The sequence below is a fragment of the Anas acuta genome, chromosome 9 (assembly GCF_963932015.1).
Source record: "Anas acuta chromosome 9, bAnaAcu1.1, whole genome shotgun sequence".
Classification (NCBI taxonomy): Eukaryota; Metazoa; Chordata; class Aves; order Anseriformes; family Anatidae; genus Anas; species Anas acuta.
The window spans coordinates 12,049,433-12,073,774 of record NC_088987.1 but is presented as its reverse complement, the minus strand read 5'-3'; the positions used below and the strand labels follow the sequence as shown (position 1 = coordinate 12,073,774).

Sequence of the window (24,342 nt, the reverse complement as noted above, 5' to 3'; positions counted from 1 at the left end):
GCCTGGGCTTCTGAGAAGATTTGGGTAGGTGCTGTGGTTGTGATAAGGCTGAACCCTGAACTGTGAAGTGGTGAAAATTGTCATCTTAAAGGATGTGGGTGGCCTTTCTCCCCTTTCCCTTTGATTATTTTGTTAACAGGAAATTTTAACAAAGCTGGAAGCAAACTTGTGAGCGAGTATGGGGAAAGGCCAGGGCTTGGCTGTGTGTGCCAGGAGCTGGTGGGCCTGGAGAGCCAGAGCCAGCCTTAAGCATGCTGGAAGTAACACCTGCCTGCTGCCTGGCCTTCCACTGTGGAAGGGCCAAGGTAATAAAACAGCAGTAGGGGAGATTTGGTTGGTGTTGAAGCCTAGGAAATGCTGCTGGGCTTAAGATGTCTGAAGGTGGTTGTTCCTTGTGTGGTAATAGTGCCTCAGCACCTGCATGTCTTCATCTCTGAGGAAGAATGTGGTCAGGTTGTAAAGAAAGGACATATCTTGGACCACTATCAAGTTTACTTGCTATTATTGCTAATAAGCTGGCTACCAGCAGGTATTTCTTGGTGTCCTTAAACCCTTGCAAGGCATCACGGAGGGAAGGAGAAATGATTCCTTGGCTTATATGATTAATTGCAAGGAAGAGTGCATTCGTTTCCATTGGAAGCTGAGAAGCATGAGCCTGCTGAACCTTGTAGACGATCTACTTTGTATCTGTCTCATGGGGTGCTCACCTGAACCCAGCTTGGGTACAGGGTACATCAGAAGAGCCCCGGTGCTGTGTTGCTGGGTGCAGTGGGCTGTAGCATTGTGGAAGCCTTGCAGGGGTCCTGCTGTGAAGCCAGGCAGTTGCCCTGCTCAGGAGGGCAACTGAACTCTCCTGAGCAAGCAAATGCAGCACCTCAGGAGTGTGTAGTCTGCATACTGGTTGGTGGTAGCAGGTGAGCTTGGGCTTGTGAGAACAAAGCTGAGCTCTGTGTATGCCTGGGTAAGTGCAGCTGGGGGAGCCTGCGTTGGTCTCCTTGTGCATGATCCTGGAGACATCTGCAGAATTGCAAATAAGACTGAGCAGGAAAAGGTGCTGTAGCAAACAACAAAAAAAGATGAGCACTGAATAATGCCAGGTTTCTTCTTGCTGGGCTGGGAGAGGACTTGCCATTGAATCTCAAAGAACAGCCAAGCACAGACTAGTTAGGCTGATAAGCAGAAGCGCATCCTTGCCCTGTGAAGAGAAATAGCTCTTTTTGGTCCTGGATCTTTAAGTTCACAATTATTCTCTGCAAGCTCTATTGCTGCTCAGCAGCAGCAGAACCATGCTGTAGAGGTGTGGTGGGGAATGGTGTGATGTGAGGTGTTGGTGGGGCAATACAGCTGGCAGGGAGGGGAGATGCTGTTCTCACTAGTTCTCTAATAGGTCACTTGTTGAAATGGTGGGTTAAAAAAAAATATTGTAATTTGTGGTCTGTGATAAAATGTGGAGCTAGGTATGAGTGGAAAAATGTCTTCTCACAGTTGTCCAGAGGCATCCAATAAAGCAGTGCAAGTTAGCAATGACATCTTTGCTTTACCTCCACTAATGTTGTCCCATGGTGGGACAAGGGGTGGGGGGGGGATTGGAGGGGATGCCTTGTGCTGTATGGCAAATGCCAAGTTCCCAGAGCTCCGGTGTGCTGGGCACTGACTGTTCCTTCTGGATTATCCCTGCCTGAAATGCTTGCAGTAATGATTTCACTGACCTGAACAGTGTGAGAGCCCTCAGCAAAGCACAGGTGTGTTGTGTTTTTGTTAATGTTAACACCTGAGTGTCCCAGACTCTGTTCTCAAAGTCCTCATTGCCTCCACAAAGTTTCTGGCTTGTTAGAAGCACAAACTGTGCAACAATGTGTTCTCCAGTGTATCAGCACAATCACTGTGCTTATTGCACTTTAATATCTTTCTTCCTTCCTATGCCACACCACCTCATTTCTTCACCTTTCCAAAGGAAGAAAAATAGCCTAGAAAAGCAATTTTTTCCAGCATGTGTCATTATTTTTAAGCTAATGTCCTGCTCCTGAGAAGGTGTTTAGACCACAATTTCCATCCCATCGTTATGTTTTTCCATCTCCGCTCACCTGTGAACATAGCTGAGGGATATGATTGCACCATCCATCTTCACTGTGCCCAAAGAAGTAAATCCACCAGGGGCTATGGTGGCTGGTTTTGTCAGTCCTGAAATAAGAATTTCAGGCAGGTCTCTGTGCCACAGGTGGCAGATGCATTTTTGTTGCTCTGCGCAGCCTGATTAGCAGCATGTCAGTGAAAACAGGCAGAAATCAGAGCTCTCAGCTTCAAAGTTTCTGTGACTGAGTATGGAAAGAAAAGCTAACACCTTTTTTCCTCCTGTCCCCCTTTTCCTATCAGGTTCTAGCAACTGCATCTAGACACTTCTGTGTGAGTTTTTAACTTTCCTTATGGATATGTCTCCCTAGGTTCTGTTCCATGTCAGAGAAAGGGAGCTGCTCTGGATTCCAACTGCTGGATGAATTTGAAAATCTAATGACAAGGGTGCTTTTTGATATGATCTTTTTATACCCACTGTGTATAAATGCACAATGAAGAGTTTCACTACAAAAATGAACACCTCTGTTCTCAGTGTCTGACTTCAGCCAGCTGCTGTTCCTATTTCCTTTCCCTGAAGCTTAGTGAATGAAGGCTGTTGATTTCCACATGGAGATGGGCTAAAACAGCATTGATGCTCTTGATCTGGTGATTTTTTTTGTCACTGCTGAAAGATTTGGTTCTCTCAGGTGACAATCCATTGTCTCTGGTGGGAGATAAGATTGTTTCATGCAGCCATTTATACCCTTGCAATGATAGTGCCATTTTACCTTTGAGATTTTAACAATGCAGAAAGATAGTATTGCGTGACCTTTCTTTTGGCAGTGTGTGTGAACTGATGGCAGCCAGTGATGTTTTTGTCTGTTCTCAGCTCAACTTCTTCCTTCCCAGTCCTCTTCTCCCTGTTTGCCCTTGTAATTGGAGATAAGCTGGACCCACGTAGTTATGCAGCATCAGAAATGTAATCTAGACATCTATTCTGTTTGAAGGGCACATTAGAAATGCGGTTCACAGAAGTCAGATGCCTACGGTCTATTTTCTGTGAGCTGCTTGGAAAAATCTAAGCTGCAACTATTGATAGATACGTGTTTGAGGGACACCTGGAGGTGTCTGATGTTCTCATGAAAACAGCACAATGCCTCTCTGAAAAGCAGCTTTGCTCAAGGACAGCTTTATCCTCCTCCTAAAAGGAGATCAAACTCTTCGTGGGAGGGCAGGCAGGGGCCGCTAGGGACTTTGATAAGGTGATGAAAGCCTCCAAGTGATTCATTTTTCAAGCAGAGCAGGAGTTCAGTCTGTGCAGGTCTGCAGAGGGGATTTTAAAATACCCTCTCATGCTGACTGAGAACAATGCAGGGCTTGGTGAAAGATCAGGTACATTTTCTGTCTTTGCACCCTGTCCAGGCCATTTTGTTATCAAACAAAGCCCCGCTTGTTGTGCAATGCAGCTGCTAGCTGAAGTTCAGGTGCATGAAGCTGAACTTCCTTCTCAGAGCATCACTGAGCTCCTAGCTCTTGTTCCAGGGTGATGAACTTGCAGAAACATGGGAAGGAAGGGTCTCGGCTGAAGAGGGGCAGGGGTGATCATAGAATTTTTGCAAGTCTCCTGCATTTGTCCAAATATTGAAGTTCTCCAAGAGCAGAATAATCCTCACTCTCCGGGATCTTTCTCTTAAGGTGGTCTCATGGTTTCTATAAGTACAAGCTTTGTTTGGCAATACTAAGGCCAAGAAAATGGAAACCTTAGAGGGGGGTTATCTTGACCAAAAATGCTGCCTGAAATGGGCAAAGCTGCACCTCCCTGCTCCTTGACAGATGCATTGAGATCTCGAGGCTCTGTCAAAAACCAAAGGTGGAGATTCTGCTCTGAGTGTGCTGGGTCAGGGAGCTCTCAGAGCCACAGCAGTTAAGTGAGCTATAGCATCCAACTGAATTTGAGAATTCTTTCCTTAGCCTTCCCTTATGCACTAGTCCCATGGATGTCCGAGTCCTTGAAGTGGTGGAAAGGAGATGTGATGCCTCGGGATGCCCTGGCTGGGTGGTCAGTGAAATCCTGTGCAGTGAGACCCAGTCAGGCTGAGTTATCTGGATTAGACGCAGCATCTGATTATCTTGCTGATAATCCTGGCCTCAGTAATTTAATCAGGATGGGGATTGCGAGGCCAGGATCAGGCAGGAATAATGGGTGATTGTCCCCTTTGTGCATCTGTAGCACCTGGGGCTCTGTTTGCAGCAATCTCAATAATGCATTTAAGTGAACATACCCATGTGGCTACTGAGGTCGCAGCTGGAGCCTCCTGTTGTTTTTTCACCATTCATAGGTGGGAAGCCAGCTGTGGAGTGGCTCGGGTGAGACAGATTCCTGTATGTGATTTCTTTGAGGTCTCATCAAGTGTGCATGAGAGGGGATGGGTGTGTGGGTATGTGATGCCAGTTTAAACAAACTGGAACAGCAGAGAATGATCCAGCCCAGCAAGAAGAGCAGATGGTGTTAACCTGCCCGCCAGAGATAGCAGCAGGCAAGGAGACCTACTCCTGGGGGAGGGCTGCGTGGTGTGCTCCCTGTCCTGATCCCAGCTCTGGCAAGGTTCTCCTGGTAGGGATAGGGAATGGAGCTATAGGCATGTGTTTGTAGAAGTGTCTGAAGAGAGACTGTGTTCATGTTGGTTTTTAATTGTAAAAGACAAATTGGGATGGCTTCACACCTGGAGCACCTGGCACTGTAAAGTCATGCAAAAAAAAAAAGTACCCAATGTACCCAGCTTAGCTAAGCCCTAAATGGGTTAAAACCTTATGTGACCTGCCTGAAAATATGCACATGGGAATAAGAGCCACTAAAGGGAACGCAGAGGCAATTTTCTCCATGTATGCTCTCATGCTCTGCCTGGCCCTAGCAGTTGAGCACAGTCTTAGTGCAGAATGACCGGTGGTGCCTTGGGATTTGGGATGCTTGCTGTAAGATGCTAGAGAATAACGGGTGCGCTTGGAGCTGCTCCATGCCTAGTTGGGTGCAAGCTGCTTTCTGTACTCCTTGTGTCGCAATTAACAAAGGGCTTTTACCACGGTGCATGTGTGATCTATAGGAAGGCATCTGGGCATAAAATACACACATTTTACAGGCCCGCGATTTTGCAGGGATGGTTAAAGTAAGCCTACAGCGTGAACATCGGCTGTCAGAGGAGCGTTTGCAGTGCAGGGGATGGAGGAAAAACCGAGCTCGCCATTTCTTGGTCCAGCCAGGAGAGGGCAGAGGTACGTGCACAGCCTCGTGTGGCCTCGGGAGGCTGCTGGCACGGAGTGGTGGCATTTCGTGGGCACTGCCAGGGGCTGTGAGCACAGGCTGTATGTCCCACCCCTGTGCCTTGGTGCTGAAGGAAGCAGGGGACACCAGCGAGACAGCGAGTGCTCAGCCTGCTCCAGCACAGGGCTGAGCAGAAAGCCTGAAAAAAGGAGCAATGGAAAACCAAGAGAGGGGATGGGTGCTGCAGGAGGGGAGAGGAGTGCCAGGTGGTGATGGCACGGCTGGGTGCTGGGCAGGGAGAGGAGAGCTGCTCTCCCTGCAATGAGCACGGCTGGTGCCTGCGTGCAGGTGCCAGGATCGTGGTGCCTGTGGGAGGCTGTGGCCGGGAGCTGGGGAGGTGTTTTAGCTGCAGCTCCCAGCCTGCAGGGCTGCCTCGCAGCCTCCTGCACCAGGGCTGGGGTGTTCAGCTCAACGTGACCCCTGCCTGCTGCTGGCCCCGGGAGGTGGCACCCTGGGTGCTGTGTTACTGCACTTTGATGGCTCAGATGGTCATGGCATGGTGAATTTTCAGGATCAGGCTGTGGGTGTTCCCAGCAAATGCTTTCATTCTGGAGCTGTTTGCCAGTTTGTGCTTTCTTAGTGTTGGCAGGAAAACATCCCGCTGGAAAACAACCCCGTTGCTTTCCCACTTGCTCTTTCTATTTATTTATTATTTTTTGCTGCTGCCAGTTTACTACATGTGCCATCGTTGAGTGTTTATGCTGCTCCCAGCCTTGACGTTGCATTTTTTCTGTTTGCTGCCTGTCCTTTTGGTTGCTCCTGCTGGTCCCCCTTCACCCCGATCCTCTCACTTTCTCATCCCAGTGCAGCGTGGAGCCTGTTGAAGCCCAGTCCTGGTTCATTCCAGCCTTGGCTTCCTCTGCTTCTGTTACTCAGAGGGTTTCAAACTCCACTGCTGTGCTGAATGTGCTGAACTTTTCCAGTTCTGCCACCTTGCTGACTAAATAGTTTTCCTTCTCCAGCTTGCTTGCTGGCATGGGATTCAGCTGCAGCTGGCTTCCTGCCACCTTGAGTCACTCCAAGCCTCCTTCCTCTGCCTTCATTTCTTTTTCTGACCAAAATCTCTTCTGCTTTTAAGACATGCGAGATGATGTGCTCTCCTTTCTCCTCCTTGTCTCCTGGATATGAGCGCAGGCACCCTCTCCTATTTCCCAGACTCCCTGTATCTATTCCTATCCATGCTGTTATTCTTCCCCTTCAGCCCACCCTCTCTTCTGGCAGCTCTTCCTCACCAAACAAGCTTGCTGTTCAAGCCCCCACATGTTTCTCTAAATACAGCCTGTCTCTGCACCTTGACTTGCTAAATGCCTGCATCAAAGGCAGCCCTTCTGTCCCCTGATGTCCTACTCCTGCTGCCTGGGACACTCTCAGCTCTTCTCTTCCCTCCCTAGACTGTCTTCCACAAAGTCCCCTGGAAAACGTTGTGCTTTATCCCTCTTCAATCCAAATCTGTGCAGGTGTCCCACATCAGTCTGTCTCTGGGCCCTTTTTCTCCTCCCTTCACATCTCATCTGACTTCATCCAAGCAGTAAATTGTCTTTAGGTGTTCTGTCATCTCTTCTCGGGCTGAGACAGGAGGAGACGGGTCTAGCCTGAAGATTTCTTTGTGGGTTTAGTGTGGTGTAAATGCCTGAAGTAACTAGGAAAATAGAACTAACATTCACACTTTTAAGGAAAAGGTACAGCATTGAAGAGGCTTTCAGGGTAGGGCATAACTGCATTATCTGAGCGTTCCCTAGGCTCCCAACCTTAGATGCTATCGCGCTGGGGAAACTTGGTGTGCTAGCTCTAAGGAACACCACGGAGCGTGGAGTGGAGTGGAGACACCACGGCTAGGCTCTGTAATCAGGTGGGGCCTCGATTGTTCTTGTGCACAAAGCTGCACTTTTTGCCACCCTAAGCCAAAGACCTGTCATGTTTTGACAAATGCTGTACCCTAGTGTTCTTTTTGCTCATTATAATATCATTATAATACCAAAACACACCTCCATCCCAAAAGCTACCCGCCTCCAAGGTGCGACCACCCCTCACTGAGCATGCGCCCTGAATTTCTCAGAGCCTATTACTTTAAACGGAGACGGGAAAACTTTACACCAATCATAACTAAGATATCATAATCTAAGATATCACAATCACCTGTAACACCTGTGTATTTCATGCATACTAGCTTGCTTTTGCAGATAGTCACTATCACCGGCAATCCAAAAGAACCTGATTATCTGTTGCTGTAATAAACCATACTTGATTGCATTGTGATAGCTCTCATTAATGCAACTAGGGTGAGGGTGGTTATCCGTGATAGTTCAGTGTTCTGAATCTAACCAGACCCCCAGACGGTTAATGCATTGTTGGCGAATGTCTGAGCGGACCCCCAGGTGGTTAATACGTTTTTGGTGAATGTCTGAGCGGACCCCCAGTTTTGGTGAATGTCCGACTGGTTCAGTACTCTGAATCCAAACGGGCCCGTAACGGTTAATCAGCTACACCCCTTTAACGCGACATTTAGCTATCTGCTTGGTCTAGTTCAGAACTCTTATGTTTTCCCTCATTTTCAATCCATTCCTGCTTTCCCAGTGGCAATGGCCCTCAAGCTGCCTGTCACTTGCCTTGGAGATGTCAGTGGCTTCCCAAGCTGTGGCTATTTTCACGCATGCTCTGCAGAAGTCCCCCTTCCCACACCAGCCCTCCCTGGCATCTTTTCTGTTATTTCCCCATGCCTCCTCCCCTGCTGGGGATGACCTTGGGCTGCTCCTGTCCATCCAGAATGTTGCTCCCAGAGGGATCCTTTCCCTAGCTCAGGAAAATCTCTTGTAGTTGGCATTTCTGCATTGCTAGCATGTACATGCCTTCAACATACCTCTGTAGGATGAGTGCAGGACTTCTTCAAGGCCTTCTTGCTGTGTCCCTAGTGTTCACCTCAAATTCAAAGCCAACCACTAATGCAGAATATACTGTAAAAGCTGCCCAAGGAGCTGAATTTTCTTCTCACCATTCATCCTCTGCACAGCTGCTCCTCTGACAAGAGAGGAATGTCCTCGTGGTGCTGTTTGCTGAAGAAGCTGCTTGGTTCTGGTGTTCTAGCTGTGGAAAATAGTCACTTTGACTAAGGAACAGGAATTCCCTTTTGCCTGAACAAAGAGCTAAGAAAAAGGCTCTAGAAATGCAGAGGAGGCAAGATTAGTTCTATGTGCTGCAGAAAATGAGATCCCAAGAATGGGCTTTGAAGGGGAAGAGCAATGAAGAGCCTGCTCTGACTCTCCTGAAACACACGAAGGTCAGCTTTGGGCATGGCTGGGGGGGGAAGGCAGAGGCAAAACTGTGCTCCTTGACATATCCTCTGACCTGGCTGTTCTGCCAGCTCTGGTTTGTGTGCCAGATGTGTGTAATACTGTGACACAGCTGAAAATCTGTCTTTCCAGGGCTGCTGGGCCAGAGCAGGATCTTCAAGGGTAAGGTTGGAGGATGGGAAGAACATAAGGCTGATCAGACAATGAGTCTGCTCCCACGTGGGTATAGGCTGAGTGCTGTCTGGACTTGGTTCTTGAATTGACCTCTGAAACTCCACCTGGACAGCTCTTTGTGATGGGAAAACTAAACAAAAACAACTTTTTATACTTAACATATGTTGGACTCTGTAGAATAAATGAAGAATACATACAGGTGTGTGCTTCTTTTACCTCAAAGCTCTATGCTTGCTGCAATCCATTTGACTATCCAACCAGCAGCAGGCTACAGACACTGCCCACAATCTCAAAACTTTGTGTTATTCTTTGCTGAAAAGCCTGCAACAAGAGCAGAGGTGGAGAAGTGTTGGAGAGTAAACAGGTAACTTGCAGCTGGGTATACCATCAGAGTGAACCTGAGACTTTCTGCATTCATATTTAGCTGTCACCTGGAAGATGACCCTGCAATGTTAAGAAAATACTATAGCTAGGTTGCTCTGTCTCATTCTCCTGTGGAAGGGGATGTACTCGGCAGGTAGGGCTGAGTCCCTCCAGTTTTTAAGCAGCTGTATTTTGCAGACCTCGTGGTGAAGGTGCGTGGTTTGGTCGTGTGGGTGGGGATGTAGCTGAATCCCCCTGCCTCTCCTGGCTATGCTGTGGCCACAGCTGGCAAGGGGGAAGCAAGCAACATCTTCCAAATGCTGCTCATCCTTTCAGGCTCAGGCATGCTGATTTTCATACTGTTTGGGTTGGTTGCAGCCCAAAGCTTCTGGGATGAAAACAGTGAGATCCCATCAATCAATGAAAGCAAGGCTTAAAGAAATTGCTATTTATGTATACAAGCTAAGCAAACAAGCCAACCAAGCTTTTCTGTAGGAAAAACCTCTGCAGAGAAGAGCAGACACATTCAGCGTCCTGGCAGACTCTATAGAATAAGCCACTGAAGAGTGTTTATGCCTAGTGTCCAGTGGATTTGGGGACAGGAGGCAGGTGAAGTCCCTTTCTGGATACAGAGCTGATAGAAAACTAGGGTTTGCTACACTTCATGGCCTTTGGGCGTGTTCAGTGAGTGACTGGTGCTTTCCTGTTGGTTCCAGACCCACCTCCAAAAGAAAAGGATTCTTCTTGTAGCTCAGTCTGGGCTGCCACAAGGGCTACTGTTCCCACCACACACCTTATATCCAACCTAAAAGATGCAGGAGCAGGAAGCAATCTGCTCTTAGGAAAGCAGTGTTGCTTCTTGGTGCTACAGATGGGCTGGGTGCTGGTGCCAGGAGGTTAGAATGGGGTTAGAGCTTGGCGTCACCCCCAGGCAAGCTAGAGCTGGCAATGTTCACTTCAGGATTGAGTATTCCTGCAAACCTTACAACCCTAAATGTCAGGGATGGAGGAACCCTGCATGCTGCCCATTCTTGTGGGTTTGATTTTGGGGAGGATTGCAGCTTTTTTTCCACTTCTATTTTCTCCTCTGGGAGTGTAGGGGCTAATCAAGCAAAATGCATGAGTTTGTACTTCAGGTTGAGCATGTGAATATCTTTCTGCCTTTACCAGGGCTGTTCAAGTGCTTAAAATTTGTGTCACTGCCCGGGCAACTAATGCGGAGATAAGTAACTTCACACCTCAGGTTGGTCTGTCTTCCCATTTTGCAGCTGAGAGTGTATTAGTTTAATTAGCATTACCCTCAGCTTTTGTCATTCTTCCTTTTTCAATCCTTTTCTTTGTTTCCTATTGCATATCTGTCTCCTAATTGAATTTTGCTGCTGTTGTCAATGCTCTTTCTGTGGTATCTGCCAAGAGGAACTCAAGCTCTAGTGGTCAAGTCAAATGGCTGCCAGAGGTGCTGGTATCATGCAGAACTTCTTATTTTTTCACGCCTTTTGTATTTGGATACACCATTTTTTCTGCCTTTTGTATTTGGACAAGCTCTGGGTTTCAGCCCGAGTTATCGCAGTGAGATCTGATTCCCTGAGGCAGGGGAAAGCTGCACTGTGAATACACTAATGCTGCTGCTCTCGGTTCTGCAGGTTTGGTTGCGTTTGTCTGAATGTAACATTCTGGAGAACAGAATTAAAATGAGCAGGAGAAACACAGGCAAGTGGAAAAAGCATTGGAGCTGGATAGAAGGTGACTTGTGCCCAAGGCTCTGCCTGTTCCCTAGCACGGTGATTCTGGTGAGGTCTGGCACCTGCCCAGGATTTTGGTGGGTGCCACATAGCCTTCTTGGCGTGCATCTCACAGGACTTCAGGGTCAGAGGGCAGAGTTCAGCGCTCTAGAAATTGTTGTTACGTGGTAGGAGTAAGGCAAAGAAATTGCCTGCTGGGAGCTGGGCCTCAGCAGAGGTCAGTCTGCTGGGATGTCTTGTAATAGCATATAAAGGGTATGAATGTTGCTCAGCCTTGATGGCTGAAGAGTAGTGATGAGCTAATAGCTTTTTATTGTAGGAGACAGGAGCAGGCAAATAGGTAATAGGATTTTAAGATAAATAGTCCATCCCCTGCCTGCATCCTAGCACTTGGCTCTTAGCAGGGCAGGCTGCCTGCTGCTGCCACAGGTGAGCTGCCAGCAGGAAGCTCCTTCCTGCCTCTGCCCTGAAAAGCCTCCTTTTTCTTGTGCAAAGCATGCTGAATGGATGTAATTACCTTTTTCAATTAAGTCAAAAAGGGACTAATGCTTAAGTGGCTCCATTGAGCAGCTTATTTTCATATTTACTTTTTTTTTGGCATGAAAGCCTTAAGCTTCTATAATGGTATAATAACCTGCCTTCTGAAAGCTCTCTGCCCACAGCTGGCAGAGGAGGTGACCCAGGTATTTACTAAACTGAATAACCAGAAGTCTGTGGTGGGGCTCAGAGGGCCCAGGAGCTGGCCCTGAAAGCACTTTCTGCAAGGATGAAGAAAAATCACCCGCTTCCCTGGGCTCTGAGGAGCTCAGGACGCCCAGTCCCTCCCAGAAAATGGCATTTTGGAGTTGAGGTGTTTGGCTCAGATCCAGCTACCATTAAAATCAACACCAAGACTCTTGTTAATGAGTGCTAGGGTTTCTTCCAGGTGGTTACCTAATGCACTGCCTTTTTCCCAGCCTGGCAAGACAGACAAAGCTGGGGGGAGTTCTCCAGCTATGTTCTGGGGAGCTGCTTGCTGAAGGGGCTGGTGTATTCCGACATACTGGGAGCTTTGCACAAATCCTAGGGCTTCTCATCTGACCTTTCTTGTGACTTTTAATAACCTGGTGAATCAAACATCTAGGCTTTGACTTCAGTGTTTGAACAAACTGATGCAATTGTCTAAGGATGCTTATGAAGAACAGTAGCAGTAGAAAGCTGGTGGTACTCTCCCAGCCCAGTGCTGGTGCTTGGATGGACCTTCCTGTGAGCCTATAAAAGGTTGGTTACCTTCCTGATTTTATTCCACAGTGATTTCAGACTTCAGCTGCATGTAACTGCAAAACTGCTCCCTTGTTTTGGTACCTCTGTGGCTTTTAGTGCTTTCTCCTTTGCTAATATAATGCTGTCTCTGATCAATCTCAACGTTTGATCAGCAGTTTTATGTAATTAAACTGCACTTGCTGAAAGACTGTGGCATGCTTTGGTCTCTGTTCCACACACCAGCTCCTAAGGCACTTGCGCTCTGCGTGCAGCCATTACTTGGGGGATGTGAGGAAGTGACCTCAGCTGGTGAGGTGGCAGCTTGTGGTGGTGTTTGTTGCTCACAATCAGAAGCCCTGTACATCACAAGGGATGGATGGCAGCTTGTAGAACAATTTTTTGTACTTTACAAATACTCATTTTCTTTGATAAAAGCTTCTGCTCTGTTTACTCCCACTCTTCCTTATCTCAGCAACACCAGAGGTCCTGCTGCAGTGTCCCAACCTATTTTCTTGCAACCTGCTCTTTTGGTTTGTGCTTATCTGAGCACAGCTCATAGTTCCTGGATGTCTTCTGAGACTGGTGTGGTAATGGAGCGGTCTTGTTTTCTGTCCTAAAGGAGTCTTCTGCTGGCTGATGATGGCAGTTAGCTAATGATGCCTATCGCTTTGGGGGAACAGATGCTACAGAAAATGGGACTTCCAGAAGCATGTGGCTGAGCCCTGCTCCCTATTCCTCAAGGGGGGTGCACTGGTTTTGAGGTTAGGCCCATGCTGACCATGGAGGCAAGTAGCTATTCTTCCCCCTTGGTCAGAACTTGGTGCAGCTGCTTTTTGACTGCGCTGTTCCTCATCTTCAAGGTTTCTGGGCAGGGCAAGTGCCTTTCTGTGACCAACAGTGGAATCTGCGGCAGGAATTTGTCTGAGCTGGATGCTGAAGCTGGCTTCTGGGCATTTGGGGAACCCGTTGAGTCATTGGCACCTGGATATTCTCCCTGGCAATCAAAGCATAGGACTGAAGCAGGCTGATGGCCAACTGTGTTGTGTAGTGCTCAGTACAGAAGCTGTCCCCCAGCCCTTGATTTAGTGCCTCTGTGCATGGGTGTGCTTCCCTTTCTAGATGGTCATCACCAGAAAATGCAGTGAGCAGATGAAATCCCACCACTGGTGGTCTGCTCCTTCCTGGTGCATCCACCTTCCTGCAGAAGTACCCTGTGCAGACACAAGAGCACGTGCGCAGCTTCTGGCACAACCTTGTGGTTTGGCTGGTGCCCCTGCCCTCGCCAACAGAGGCTCCCTCTGGAGAAGAAGGCACGGTGCCAGGGGAGCAGATGGGCAGGAGTGGCAGCAGCTGGGACACCACGTATGATCATCATGCGGGCTTACTGTCTGCAGCAGTGTCAAAAGAGCCGCTTGGTTTGTCAGGTCTCCGCTCAGGGGAGCTCCTGAGCCAGCTGGTGCAGAGAGGGGGCAGGCAGAAGTGCCAGGCTCTGCCTCCATCAGTGGAGAGAGCAGTGGGTTCCTGGGGCCTAGAGGCGATGTTCCCAGCTGTGGAGCACCATGTAGGAGCAGCAAAGCTGAGCCCTTGCTGAGTCCCCTCTCATATGTCTAGGCTGAGGTTTCCTCTGCCATGTAGTAGCCTCACTTCCATGCACCCCATCCTATTCCTCAAGGGTGAATAACTGCTTTTCCCAACCATGACTCCCTTGCCATGACGGGAGCCAAGGAAACACCAGGACACTGTGAAGGTCTGCATGGGGTGGCCTGTGCTTGGACTGAGCACATTCTTATTTGTACCACAATTCCAGCCTACTCCCAAAGCTGGAGCATGAGAGGAATATGGGTAACAAGAAAGGGAAATGCTGCTGGCAGTGCTTTGGACTCTGTACAGGAGAGTGGTGCTCCAGAAGCTCTCCTACCTTGGCTCAAAAGGAGTGGGTGGGAGAGGGTCTGGGGTCAGCACCCCTGCCTTTCCTGAGCGCTACTGTGCTCCATCCTCCTGTGGTTTGGAGAACAACTTGTAGTGTTACATAGATGCTGTTAATACATGTTTTTATTCAGTGCTTGCTTGCTTGGAAAGCCATAGTAGAAACAGATCTGACTTTCCTGAGAGGCTAGAGGAGGAGCAGTAATGTGATCTAACATGAGCTAGTCCAGCCTTCTTGAGACTTTAAGGCAGGATGTAGTTGAAATGTAGAGAACAGTATGGGCAGTATTATGTTCATTTCCAGTGGGAAGTAGCTTGAAAGATGATCTGTGAATGGCAGCTGGATAAAGCCACTGGATTTGTTCCCTTGGATTTGCTGCTTCTAAGTGAGGAGAGGAGCCCTCAAGGGGCTGCAACTGTTCTACATAAGAGGACTTCTCCTGTTACGCTGTTATTCAATTTTAAGAATGTAGATCTTCAGGCTTTGTAATGGCTTCATGAACAGGAAGAGAGATTATGACATCCAAGATGTGACCCACAAAGATCTGATAAGCTGTGACTGAGTATGTGCATGGACTGGTGGGGCTGGGTGTTCTGCAACTCTGCTCCTACCTTCCTACCTGTTATGTCAAAGGAGAGAAGGCTTCAGAGTTCAAAAGCAAAATAAAAACTGACAAATGTTTTGGTTTGCATCACTCCCCAAGAATGAGTGCTCCTGAACTCCTAATTCAAGTCTGTTTATATCAAGAAGAGCTTCACGATGAAAATGAAACCTAAACAAAAGCAACCAGCCTTTGCACATGGGGAGCGTTTTACTGCTCTTCTTTTCAGGACACTGGAAAAAGCTCCCCAGCTTTTCCTGCCAAGCTGAATTATTGCTGGCTGTTGGCTTTCCAGGGAGCGTACAGCTTTGAGAAGTCTTGCTTCCTTGGTCCAGCACCTGATACTGCAAATGCTGCCTTAGAACAAGTTGTTGGTGACCAGCCCAGCCATACCCTACCAGTTACAGTGTCCCTTTGCCCTCACTTCTTCCTGTGAAAGTTGTTCTTGGTGCCAGGAACCTTAATGTTGTCCAAGAGCTGCCTGGCTTCCTGGCTGTATTCCTTCTCCTGTGCTGTGCAATGGTCTCTGAACAACTTCTCCCTTCATCTCTGTCCCTTTTCCCACCATGTGGTTCAGTCTGGTGGTCAAACTGGATTCACACAAATGTACAAAGCTACTACAAGTCTGCTCCTCCAGCTTTGGCTGGCTGGTTTTAGTTTGAGGGGGGTGATTGTTTGGTTCAGAGAGTTATAAAAGTACTGGCTGAGGAGTTATTGAGCTCTCTGGTGTGTATCAATTGCACATTGGAGCACTGATAAGGAATAATACATACAGGCTTTGAAAGACCCATCCCCTCATTGCTTCTTGGAGAGCATGCAGGTTGACTCCTGAAAGTGTAGTCTGATCAGTTTGGCATCTGTAGTGGGTAAAGACAGCAATGGGGAAGTTGAAAGTCCAACAGCAAATGAAAAACTTACAAAGCAGTAGAAATTTTGATTTGATTAGAAAGTCAAATTGAGGTAATTGTGCTTTGTCAGTTCCCTGTAACGTATTTGGACTCAATGCTCACCTACAATGCCTGAATGTTGAGTCCTGGAATAGATGAAGAGATGTTGTTCTTCTCAGTGGGTTATGGTAGCTTGGGATGAGGTGCTTGAGAAAGCCTCTGGGACCACTGACTTAGGCCAGTATCAGGCTGCCGGTGAGAAGGTGAACACAACCACCAGTTTGTATAAGGAAACAGCAGGAAAGAGGGATTCTTGCTCCTTGGTTTAGGAACATAGGTGGTACAGGAGCCATCTATCCTCTATGTGCAGCTCCCAGCACACAAAGGGGATGCTCTGAGATGCTCGTTTAGTAACATAGCTCATGAAATGAAGCCCAGAAATGGGTTTTACTATCCCTGTTCAGGTAGAAAAGTGTGTGTGGGGGGAAATTGAGAATAATAGAGGAGTATTTCCAGGTTTGGAGAAACTTCCTTGTAGGGACAAACTTGAGGTGCACAATCTGCCATCTACATAGAGGTGACTTGATATTGATATGAATGTTTTATCAATGTGTTAGCAGAGGGCTGCTTGCTAGTAAGAGAAAGAACAAAATCCAGTGGTGGATGCAAAAACTCCAATCTGTAAGGTGGATGTTTTATGAATCAGCATAATTAATCTCCCCAATCCATACCCAGGGAAGGCCTTAACCTGAGGCTGGGCTTCCCCGGGAACCTCAATGTCCGTGGGTGCTGTGGGCTTGGCTTGGTTTCTCCTTTTGGGGGGCGAGCAGGGCTCTATCCCCCACCCGAGCGGGGCACTTTACGGGGTCCCCCTCCCCACCTGCGCGAACTAAACCAACACCGTTCCCGGGGTTTCTGCTTCCCAACCCCACCGGGCGAGCGGGGAAGGGACCATCCGGGAATTGGGGGCGCCCCCTTCTCTGCATCCCCCGGCGGCGGGGGGCTCTCCCCGGTCCCCCCCCACCCCTCCGGGCGCTGCCGCGGTGCGGGCGGCGGAGGCGGGCGGCGGGCGGGGCGCGCATGCGGGCGGCCCCCGGCAGCGCGGCGGGCGGCGGAGCCTCTCGCCCCCGCAGCGGCAGCGCCAGCACCGCTCCGCCACGGACAGCGCCCGCCCGGCGCCCAGGTAACGCGCAGCGCCCCGCAGCCCGGCCTCCCGGCCTTCCTCCTCCTCCTCTTCCTCCTCCTCCTCCTCCTCATCATCATCCTTCTCCCTCCCCTCCTCCTCCTCCTCCTCCCGCTGCTTGCTTGCTTGCAGCTCCCAGGCTGTGACGGCGCCGTCGTCCCCACCGCGGAGCAGGCTCCGGGCTGCGGGGTGAGGAAGGGAGAGCGGCCACCGGAGACTGCCCCCCCATCCCCGGGACGCTTCGCAGCAGGGCTCCGAGATGGAAGGCAAAGGTGGGTGCTGGGGAAGGGGAGGGCGGTGGGGAGAGGAGAAGCACCGCAGGGGCCGGGCTCCGGGCGCGGAGCGGGGCTGGGAGCTGCCGGGAGCCGTGCCGAGCCGTGCCACTGCAGCAGCGCTGGGCAAGGGGGCCCGGGGAAGGCGCCGTGTCCCCCCCCCCCGAGGGGTGTCGGTGCCTGCCGAGGTGGGGCGGCACGGCGAAGGGCGCCTTTTGCTCTCGGTTTCTTTGCGCGGAGGGCGAGCCAGCTGGTAGTTGGCGATTTGTTTTCTTAATGCCGGGGATTTGCATAATAAACAGGAGGTCTGTCCCGTGTTTCGTGCTCGGGCAGCGGCGGGGATGTTTTTAAGAGATGAAGAGCGTTTCGTAATTAGGATGGTTTTCAAAAATACCCCAGGTTTTTGCTTTTTTTTTTTTTTTTTTTCGGAGATGGGAAGAGTGGGGCTATAGAGCTCTGCCCTCATTACGCTGCATATTTAACACATCAGAACATCCTGATAGATCGGAACAAATGCACCGAGTCCTGTGCTATTGAACTGTCCACCTTAGGAAGAGGGAATCGTTAAATATCGCCTGCCGAGCTTCGTGTTTGCGTGCAGAGACATGGATCCAACCCAGGTGTATATGCCCCACACGAAAGGATGTATATTTTCTGCACGTAGCTATGTAGTCCTGCACGTTTATTTACCTACCTACCTCTACAATTGCATCAGACATCACATGTTCAACTGGTACGTGAACTCAAAATCTGTAAATGTTAATTGCTGATGAAATATTAATGGTAAGTCAGTCCACGCAGTGACAAGGCCAGCTGCCATTCCCACCTAACCCTAGCTGCCAGCCCTCCTCTATAACTCAACTCCGGTAGCTGCTTAATTGATAGATATCAAGGCAGCGGGGGAATATGGGCTATATTAATTCAAGGAAAATGATGGTAGACTTGTATAACACAATAGTACATACCTTCCAGGGAGCTGAGCAAGCTATATTTAAACCTCAGGTTTATTTTTGTAACTATCTTGTCAATCAGGGCTATAGTTCTCCTGTGTGGGAATATCTGATTATATGCTGATTAAGGAAAGCTATTTCAATCATATGGAGGCAGCATGTCCTACAAAGTACAGTTTCTTGTGGGCAGTAATCAATGGAATTAGGAGGGCTTAAGGACAGGTAAGTTTTTTTATTTTAAATGAGCCAGCAAAGACATGATTTAGATCAAAAGCTCATAGCAGCCTAGTCTTGGTTTCTTTTTTGGCTGCCGACACTGTTTTCACAGTTAACCTGAGATGGGACACCTTTAGCTTTTTGCATGTCCTGCTGGTACATGCCTTGATGCGAAGCGAGTTGACTGTGACTTCAAAATAGCACGTTATGTGCCCTGTCATGCGCTGCACATGCAGGCAAAAAGCTCTCTGGAACTTCTGATAGAGCTCACACAACCAGAGGAGTTGTGCAGGGGACAGAAAGGTAACATCTGCAATGAAATCCAAGGAAAAGGATCCAGCTAGCTGGTGGCGAAAGCAGCACCTGGTAGAGAGCCACCAGATTCCCATCTTGTGCAAACAGATCAGTTACGATGCAGTTGTTGCCTGAGCTGGGAACAAGCAGCTGGGCAAGGCAGCCATTCAGGCTGCTGGTACTGGTGTTGATTCGTTCCAAAACAGGCTCCATGGTGCTCTGCTCCTGAGCTTTTGGCTTTGGTGGAAGGGCTGCTGGTGGGAGACAATGCCAAGAGTCATCCTGCTATGGTTTTTAAAACATCTCAGCAGTTTGCACTTGTTAGAGGTTTTCTGTGTTTGTGTAGAAGTGGGTAACATCCTCTGTGGGTTTGATTTATCTAGGCAGAGAAAAGGGCTCTTCAGAGCAACCCTGGCAGAAATCATGCCACCAGAATGGGACAGGTCCAAAGCAGAGATGGCTTTAAAGGAAGTATGCCAGCAACTTTGGCATCTCAATGGAAAAATGAGAAGGCAGATAGCTTGGTTGTGATAGGGGTCCAGTTGTACTGACACTGAAGTAATTCTTGAAACTCCCTTCATGGCAGAGCAGCACAGGAAGGCCTGTGGTGCGCAGATCTAACGGGCTGAAGTTGTGTTCTTGCGTAGTGAGGCACAATGCAGGCTGCCTCCCCAGAGGGAAGGTGCAAACCAGCCCAGCCCCTTCACATCCTGAGCTTTTGTGACTGACCCTGGATGGACCTGCAACTGCATTGCCTTACTAGGGACTTGTTTACATTTCATGTACATTATTAGGCAAGCCTCTGCATTGCAAGTCTTGTTAGGACACTGCTGCTTGTGTACTCTCTGATATGGCCTTTCTCTCAAGTCATCTCGTGCTTTTGAATGTTTTCTCCTGCGGCCCTCTCCTACCCCATCAGCCCTCCCCACTGCAAGTCTTAAAACATCCAAGTTCAGCTTTGTGCAGGTACTGGCAAAGAGCATGTGCTACATTAAGCAATAGGAAGTCTGTTAAAACCAACACCTCCCTTCTTGGGCCCTGAATTCAGCTGTGTCGAGTGATTTTTGTAGATGTTCCTGCCTGGGATTTGCAATCCCAGGACAACTTGGCTGCCTGGATGTGGCCGGTGCCAAAGCTTTGCCAAAAAAAAAAAAAAAAAAGGCCTCAGTAAAAAGGGGGCTGGAGGCTCATCTCTGGAGCTGCTCAGAGCTGCTGGAGCTGATTTTGGTGGTTGGGAATAAGGGGAGATGGATGCACCCTGGGGTTTGTGCAGTGGGGGCAGGACTAAGGACTTTGCAGTCTCTTGGGCTGTTGCAGTAAGAGTGCAAGCAAGGGGGTCCTGGCGTGAGCTGTAGAGGGAGGTGTTGGAGCAGCCTGTGCCTCTGTCTAACAGTCAAACCCAGGGAAAAACGTTTTGACCTCCCCCAGTGTCCAGAAAGATAAATAATTGTTGCCCTCTATGAATCTGCAATGCTACCAACACATCCGAGTGGCCTGGAAGTAACGCTTGGCCTCGTCTAACTTAGAGCTTCTATTAACGTGCTCAGTCCTGTTCACTGAGTCCCCGAACCTTGTCCAGCGGAGAGGAGCTTAAAGGAGTTGTAGCTGCTCCCAAAGCTCCGTAGGTGATGGGGGAGGGAGGACGCTGTGGGTGAGCGCTGTGTTTGTGCATCTGCTACCTGATCCCTGTTCCCTGAATCTCGCCGCTACAGCAGTTCCTGCGGGCTGCAGCAGTAAGCGATACCGCTCACGGCATCCCGGGAGCTGGGCTTTGCCAAAGCTAACAATAGTTAATGTGGAGGTTAAAGAATACTTGGTCCCTTGCCAGGTTCTTCAGTCAGTCAGAAGGATGCGTAGCAGGGAGGGGGATGTCACACAGAGCTGTTCGGACTCGGAGGCTGGGGAAGAAATCAGCCAAACAAGAGTTGAGCTGCACAGCCCTGGGCTTTGGGACGGAGCGGGGAGGGACTGCAGGAGCCTTGCTGCAGGGAACGCTCCCTTCATCCAAAGCTCCTTCATCCGAAGCTCCTCTCCCCTTTTCTCTAGTGCTGAAGATATAAGGAAATCCCTTTCTTGCAGCGAGGGAGAGAAGTCAACCCTTGGACTTTGTCTGAGGTGGGGATGGGGACTTGTGTGCCGCATGGGGAGCAGGGGCACGCTGCCCTCCTGCCAGGGCCCAGCCAGCTTTTGGTGCTCTCCTGTGGAGAGGAGTTGTGCAGGGCAGGCTGCTGGCAGAACTGGATGCGTGCTGATGGCTGGGAAGTGTAGAAAGACTCCTTGTCAGCTGTGTGGCTGGTCTGCTGGGACAGTGAAGACTGCTGACTGCCCCCCTGGCATCTGAGTGTGCTCCTGTCGGTTTTCTGAGCTGTGGTCCTGCCCTGTTGGTTGTGGTGTCGGGTTGGAGATGTATCCCTGGTGCAATAGGTCTTCTTTCCCTCAGGAAGAGCAGCCTCCTGCCCAGAAGGTTGGGTGGTAGGAGACAGGATCTGGCCTTAAAGCTCTCTTCTGCTAGAGAGTCCCAGAGCAGCAGGGCTTTGAGGTTTCTGCAGCGGACATCTCTGCAGAGTGACTGTCCCAGGCAGGTGCTGTCTAAGTCATGTTTTTTTTCTAGCTACAAAGACTAGGAAAAAGCTTTCTGCTTTTGCAGGGAAGCCACAATGTTGCTGTTCACAGATATGTAATGTCTAGGCTTTTAAATGAGGTTTGTAAAACACTAGTAAGGTCTGGTTTACCCAAGGGCATGGAATTGCCCTTCCTGGGACTGGCAAACAGCTGAGGTCTCTGCATCCTGCTCTTCTGCAGATATGTGAATGGGCAGGGTGGTTTGATCAATCTACACCCCCTGAAGCCTCCTTAGCCAGCATCATGGGCCAGCTTTCTCTGCGCAGCTATCTGCGTCCTGTGCCCCAAAAGGACAGCGTTGTCACCTTGAAGAATTTGTGATCAAAACTTAACAGAGCCAGTGAGCATCAGGATTGCAGACAGGCTTTGTGGACAAGGGGAGAGAGGGCAGCGAATGAGAACAGGCGGTTCTGGAGATTGCTGTGTGCTCTTCCCACCTTCGTGGCTTTCTTTTGGTGATCAAAGAAAAGATCTTGGTGAGCCCAGCAGTAGCTTGTGGCCTGGAGCTGTTCGGGGTGCTGATGTCAAATGTACTTTATCATGGAAAATGTACTACATCATCTGGAGGTGTCCTGGTTATCGTGGGCCTGCAGCACGTACTTCAACACAAATATTTGTAAATAGGTTGTAAGGTGGGTGGCTTTGGTGGAGACCGGGGTCGTATCTGTTGATCTGGTTTATTCTGTGTGACGGAAACCAAACAGTGGTGCAGTTGCTTTTGTTATGAAACTGTTCTTTTCTTAGGGAACACCTGAACCTCCATCAGGCCAGTCAGAAGCTTCCCCACGTGGCTCCCTTTCCATTAGGAAAGGCGCTGTGTACATGCTCTGCCTTTCACGGTGACGTGCTGTGTGGTGCAGGATGTGTTGCTGATGCCAACGCTTCTCAAACCACCTGCTTGAAGTCTGACACGGGGAAGCGTGTTAAAGGATGGGGATAAATGGCCTGATGTATTTTATCCACCCCCTTGTCCCAGGCTGTGCTTTTGCACAGGGGGAACCAGCTTTGTGTGTAGCAGGGGAGCACTTTGCCTGATCTTAACACCCACATTTGGATAGAGAGGTACTCGTGTCTCTGAGGCTGGGTTTCCACCTCAGCCAGAGCGGGGTGTTGTGAAGGTTTTGTTCCTCTGCCTCACTCTGTACCTGCTGAAAGATGCTGGATGAGTGTAAGGTGCTAAGCCACGACTGCATGTATGCTGTTCTCTAATGCATTTCAGAGAGCAAGTGAAATAAATGTCTGTTCCTTTCACAGACATTAGAAATCACATTAAATGCAATGCAAATATGGCCATGTCCTGGGAGAGCTCCGTGATGGCAAGAGCTCGGGTTGCTCTGTGGGACTGGCAAATGTTCTAGTGAGCAAACCTTGCCTATGTGCTGCCACCTAGAAGAGCTGATAACTGGGTCTGTAGTGCCTTTATTAACCATCCGCAGGGAGCTGCTGAAACCCTATGGGAAGGCCTGGGCAGCTTCTGGATGAGAGGATGGCCGGAGCCCAGCTGATGCTGGGGGCGGTGGGGATGGTACCCCAGAAAGCAGCTGTGCTCCAACGCACGTGATAGTGAGGAGGAAGAAGTGGCTGTGCTCCTGTTCCTTCATATCTGCAGCCTGCCGTGTTACCAAAACAAAGAGGAAAGAGGACCCTAGAAATAGGCTTAAATATTATAAAATTGGGAGGAGGACTTAGTCATCTGGCTATTATTAAAATACCTAAGAAGCAGACAGATTCCTCCACCCCACTTCCCTGAGTTACGTGGGAGCTGTGGAAGTTGCATTTAGCTTGAATGAAATGCTGGAGTACTTTATTTTTTTTTAATGCGTGAAGTTGTTCTGATACCATTTATATGTGCAGTGGCTGGAAGCCTGATCTGTGGTTACTCTGAGTACTGACCTGCATGCAACTGTTTCATTCTTAGTTCATTTAGAGTCCTGAAATAAAAAAAAAGGAACTTTTTAAAAGCCTTTTTTTCAAAAGGCTTAGCTTACTGCAAGATTTTTCTTATCTGCTCTTATCTTTCCCTCTCTATCTACTCAGCTGTTCAAATCCTGTTTGAATTGCATTCATTTCTAATATGCCATAAAACTTGATATGCAAAATCTAGTTATTTAGGAGAATTGCAGAAACTATTTTAGTCTGTGTCTTTTGACCTGTAAATGAGATAACATGATTAATTTTTACATGCAAAGTTTGGTGTTTATTAGCATGGTAAAAGGCAAACTGACAATGAAAAATATTCCTGATGGGTGTAATAATTAATGCTTTCACTCAAAGTATAAAGATTTTAATAATGCTGTTATGCTAAGATGACTAAAGAAAGCATTTACTATTTTTCTATCAGTGATACACAGATGGTTCCTTTTTTTATTAGCTCCTATATTCCTCCTTGCTTTTTCTAAGTGTTCTTTGTACTCAAGAGTAGAAGTCATTGAGCTAATTCATTGAGTTTCTGCTCCTGGGTACCAGGTTTGGATGAACCTTATGATTTGATATTTATGCGGGATACACACTGAAAGCTCCAGCTTTTTCTTGAGATTAAATTAAACTCTTTACAGTGTCGTCATGTTTCAGAAGAGATCTTGTGGCTTGAGATGATGGCTGTTTGCTCAGTAGCGTGGAGGCCTGGGAGCAATACTGCAGTGTCTTGTGTATGTATCAGGATGTGTACTTCCAGAAGTAAGGCATTTTGTTCATTATTTTTAATAGCATGTGCAAAACAAATCAGGAAAGCATGGAATAGTATTTCTAACTTGGATAACTGTTTCTCTTAAGCCGTGCAGCTTTTTTCATCCCTTTGTTGAAACCTGATACAGATGGACTTTATTTGCCATCAGTCTTGAATAGGTAAGGTTAGTTCACTGAGAACGGCTGCTTGGGGGATTTATGAAGAAAAGTCAGAAGTGCTGAATGTTTTATTGGCATAATGAGGGAAAGTCCTTGCTTCTCAGTCACTAAGAATATATTATTAATGCAGAAACGCTTTCAATGAATTTAACAGTATCTGTAAAGAGGCTGACAAGCAAGAAGGCTTCATCAGGAAGAATGAAGCATTTCTGGTCATTAAGTTTCTTATGCCATGCATGCTCCAGTGTGAAGTACCATTGCTGATTTTCTTTTTCTCCAAGTTCAGCAAGCCAAGGGTTATTGGTAGGATGGGTGTGCTCAACACTCATGATAATCCTTCTTCAGGCATACATTAAACTAGAGACCT

General features: G+C 48.6%; 1 protein-coding gene across 3 annotated transcripts in view; it reads left to right on the top strand.

Moving 5' to 3' along the window:
* FGF12 (fibroblast growth factor 12) overlaps positions 1-24,342 on the top strand; it is a 223,109-nt gene that overhangs the window by 189 nt on the left and 198,578 nt on the right. The window contains exons 1-2 of one of the 3 annotated variants that reach the window (XM_068691765.1): positions 16,653-16,777; positions 16,910-17,049. The exons of 1 other annotated variant lie outside the window; for it this stretch is intronic. In XM_068691765.1, coding sequence (XP_068547866.1) covers positions 17,037-17,049 — 13 coding nt within the window. In that variant the 5' untranslated portion in view covers positions 16,653-16,777; positions 16,910-17,036. Of the gene's footprint in view, positions 1-16,652; positions 16,778-16,909; positions 17,050-24,342 lie in introns of those variants that run through there. One more of the 3 variants, XM_068691764.1, reaches the window with a different exon arrangement.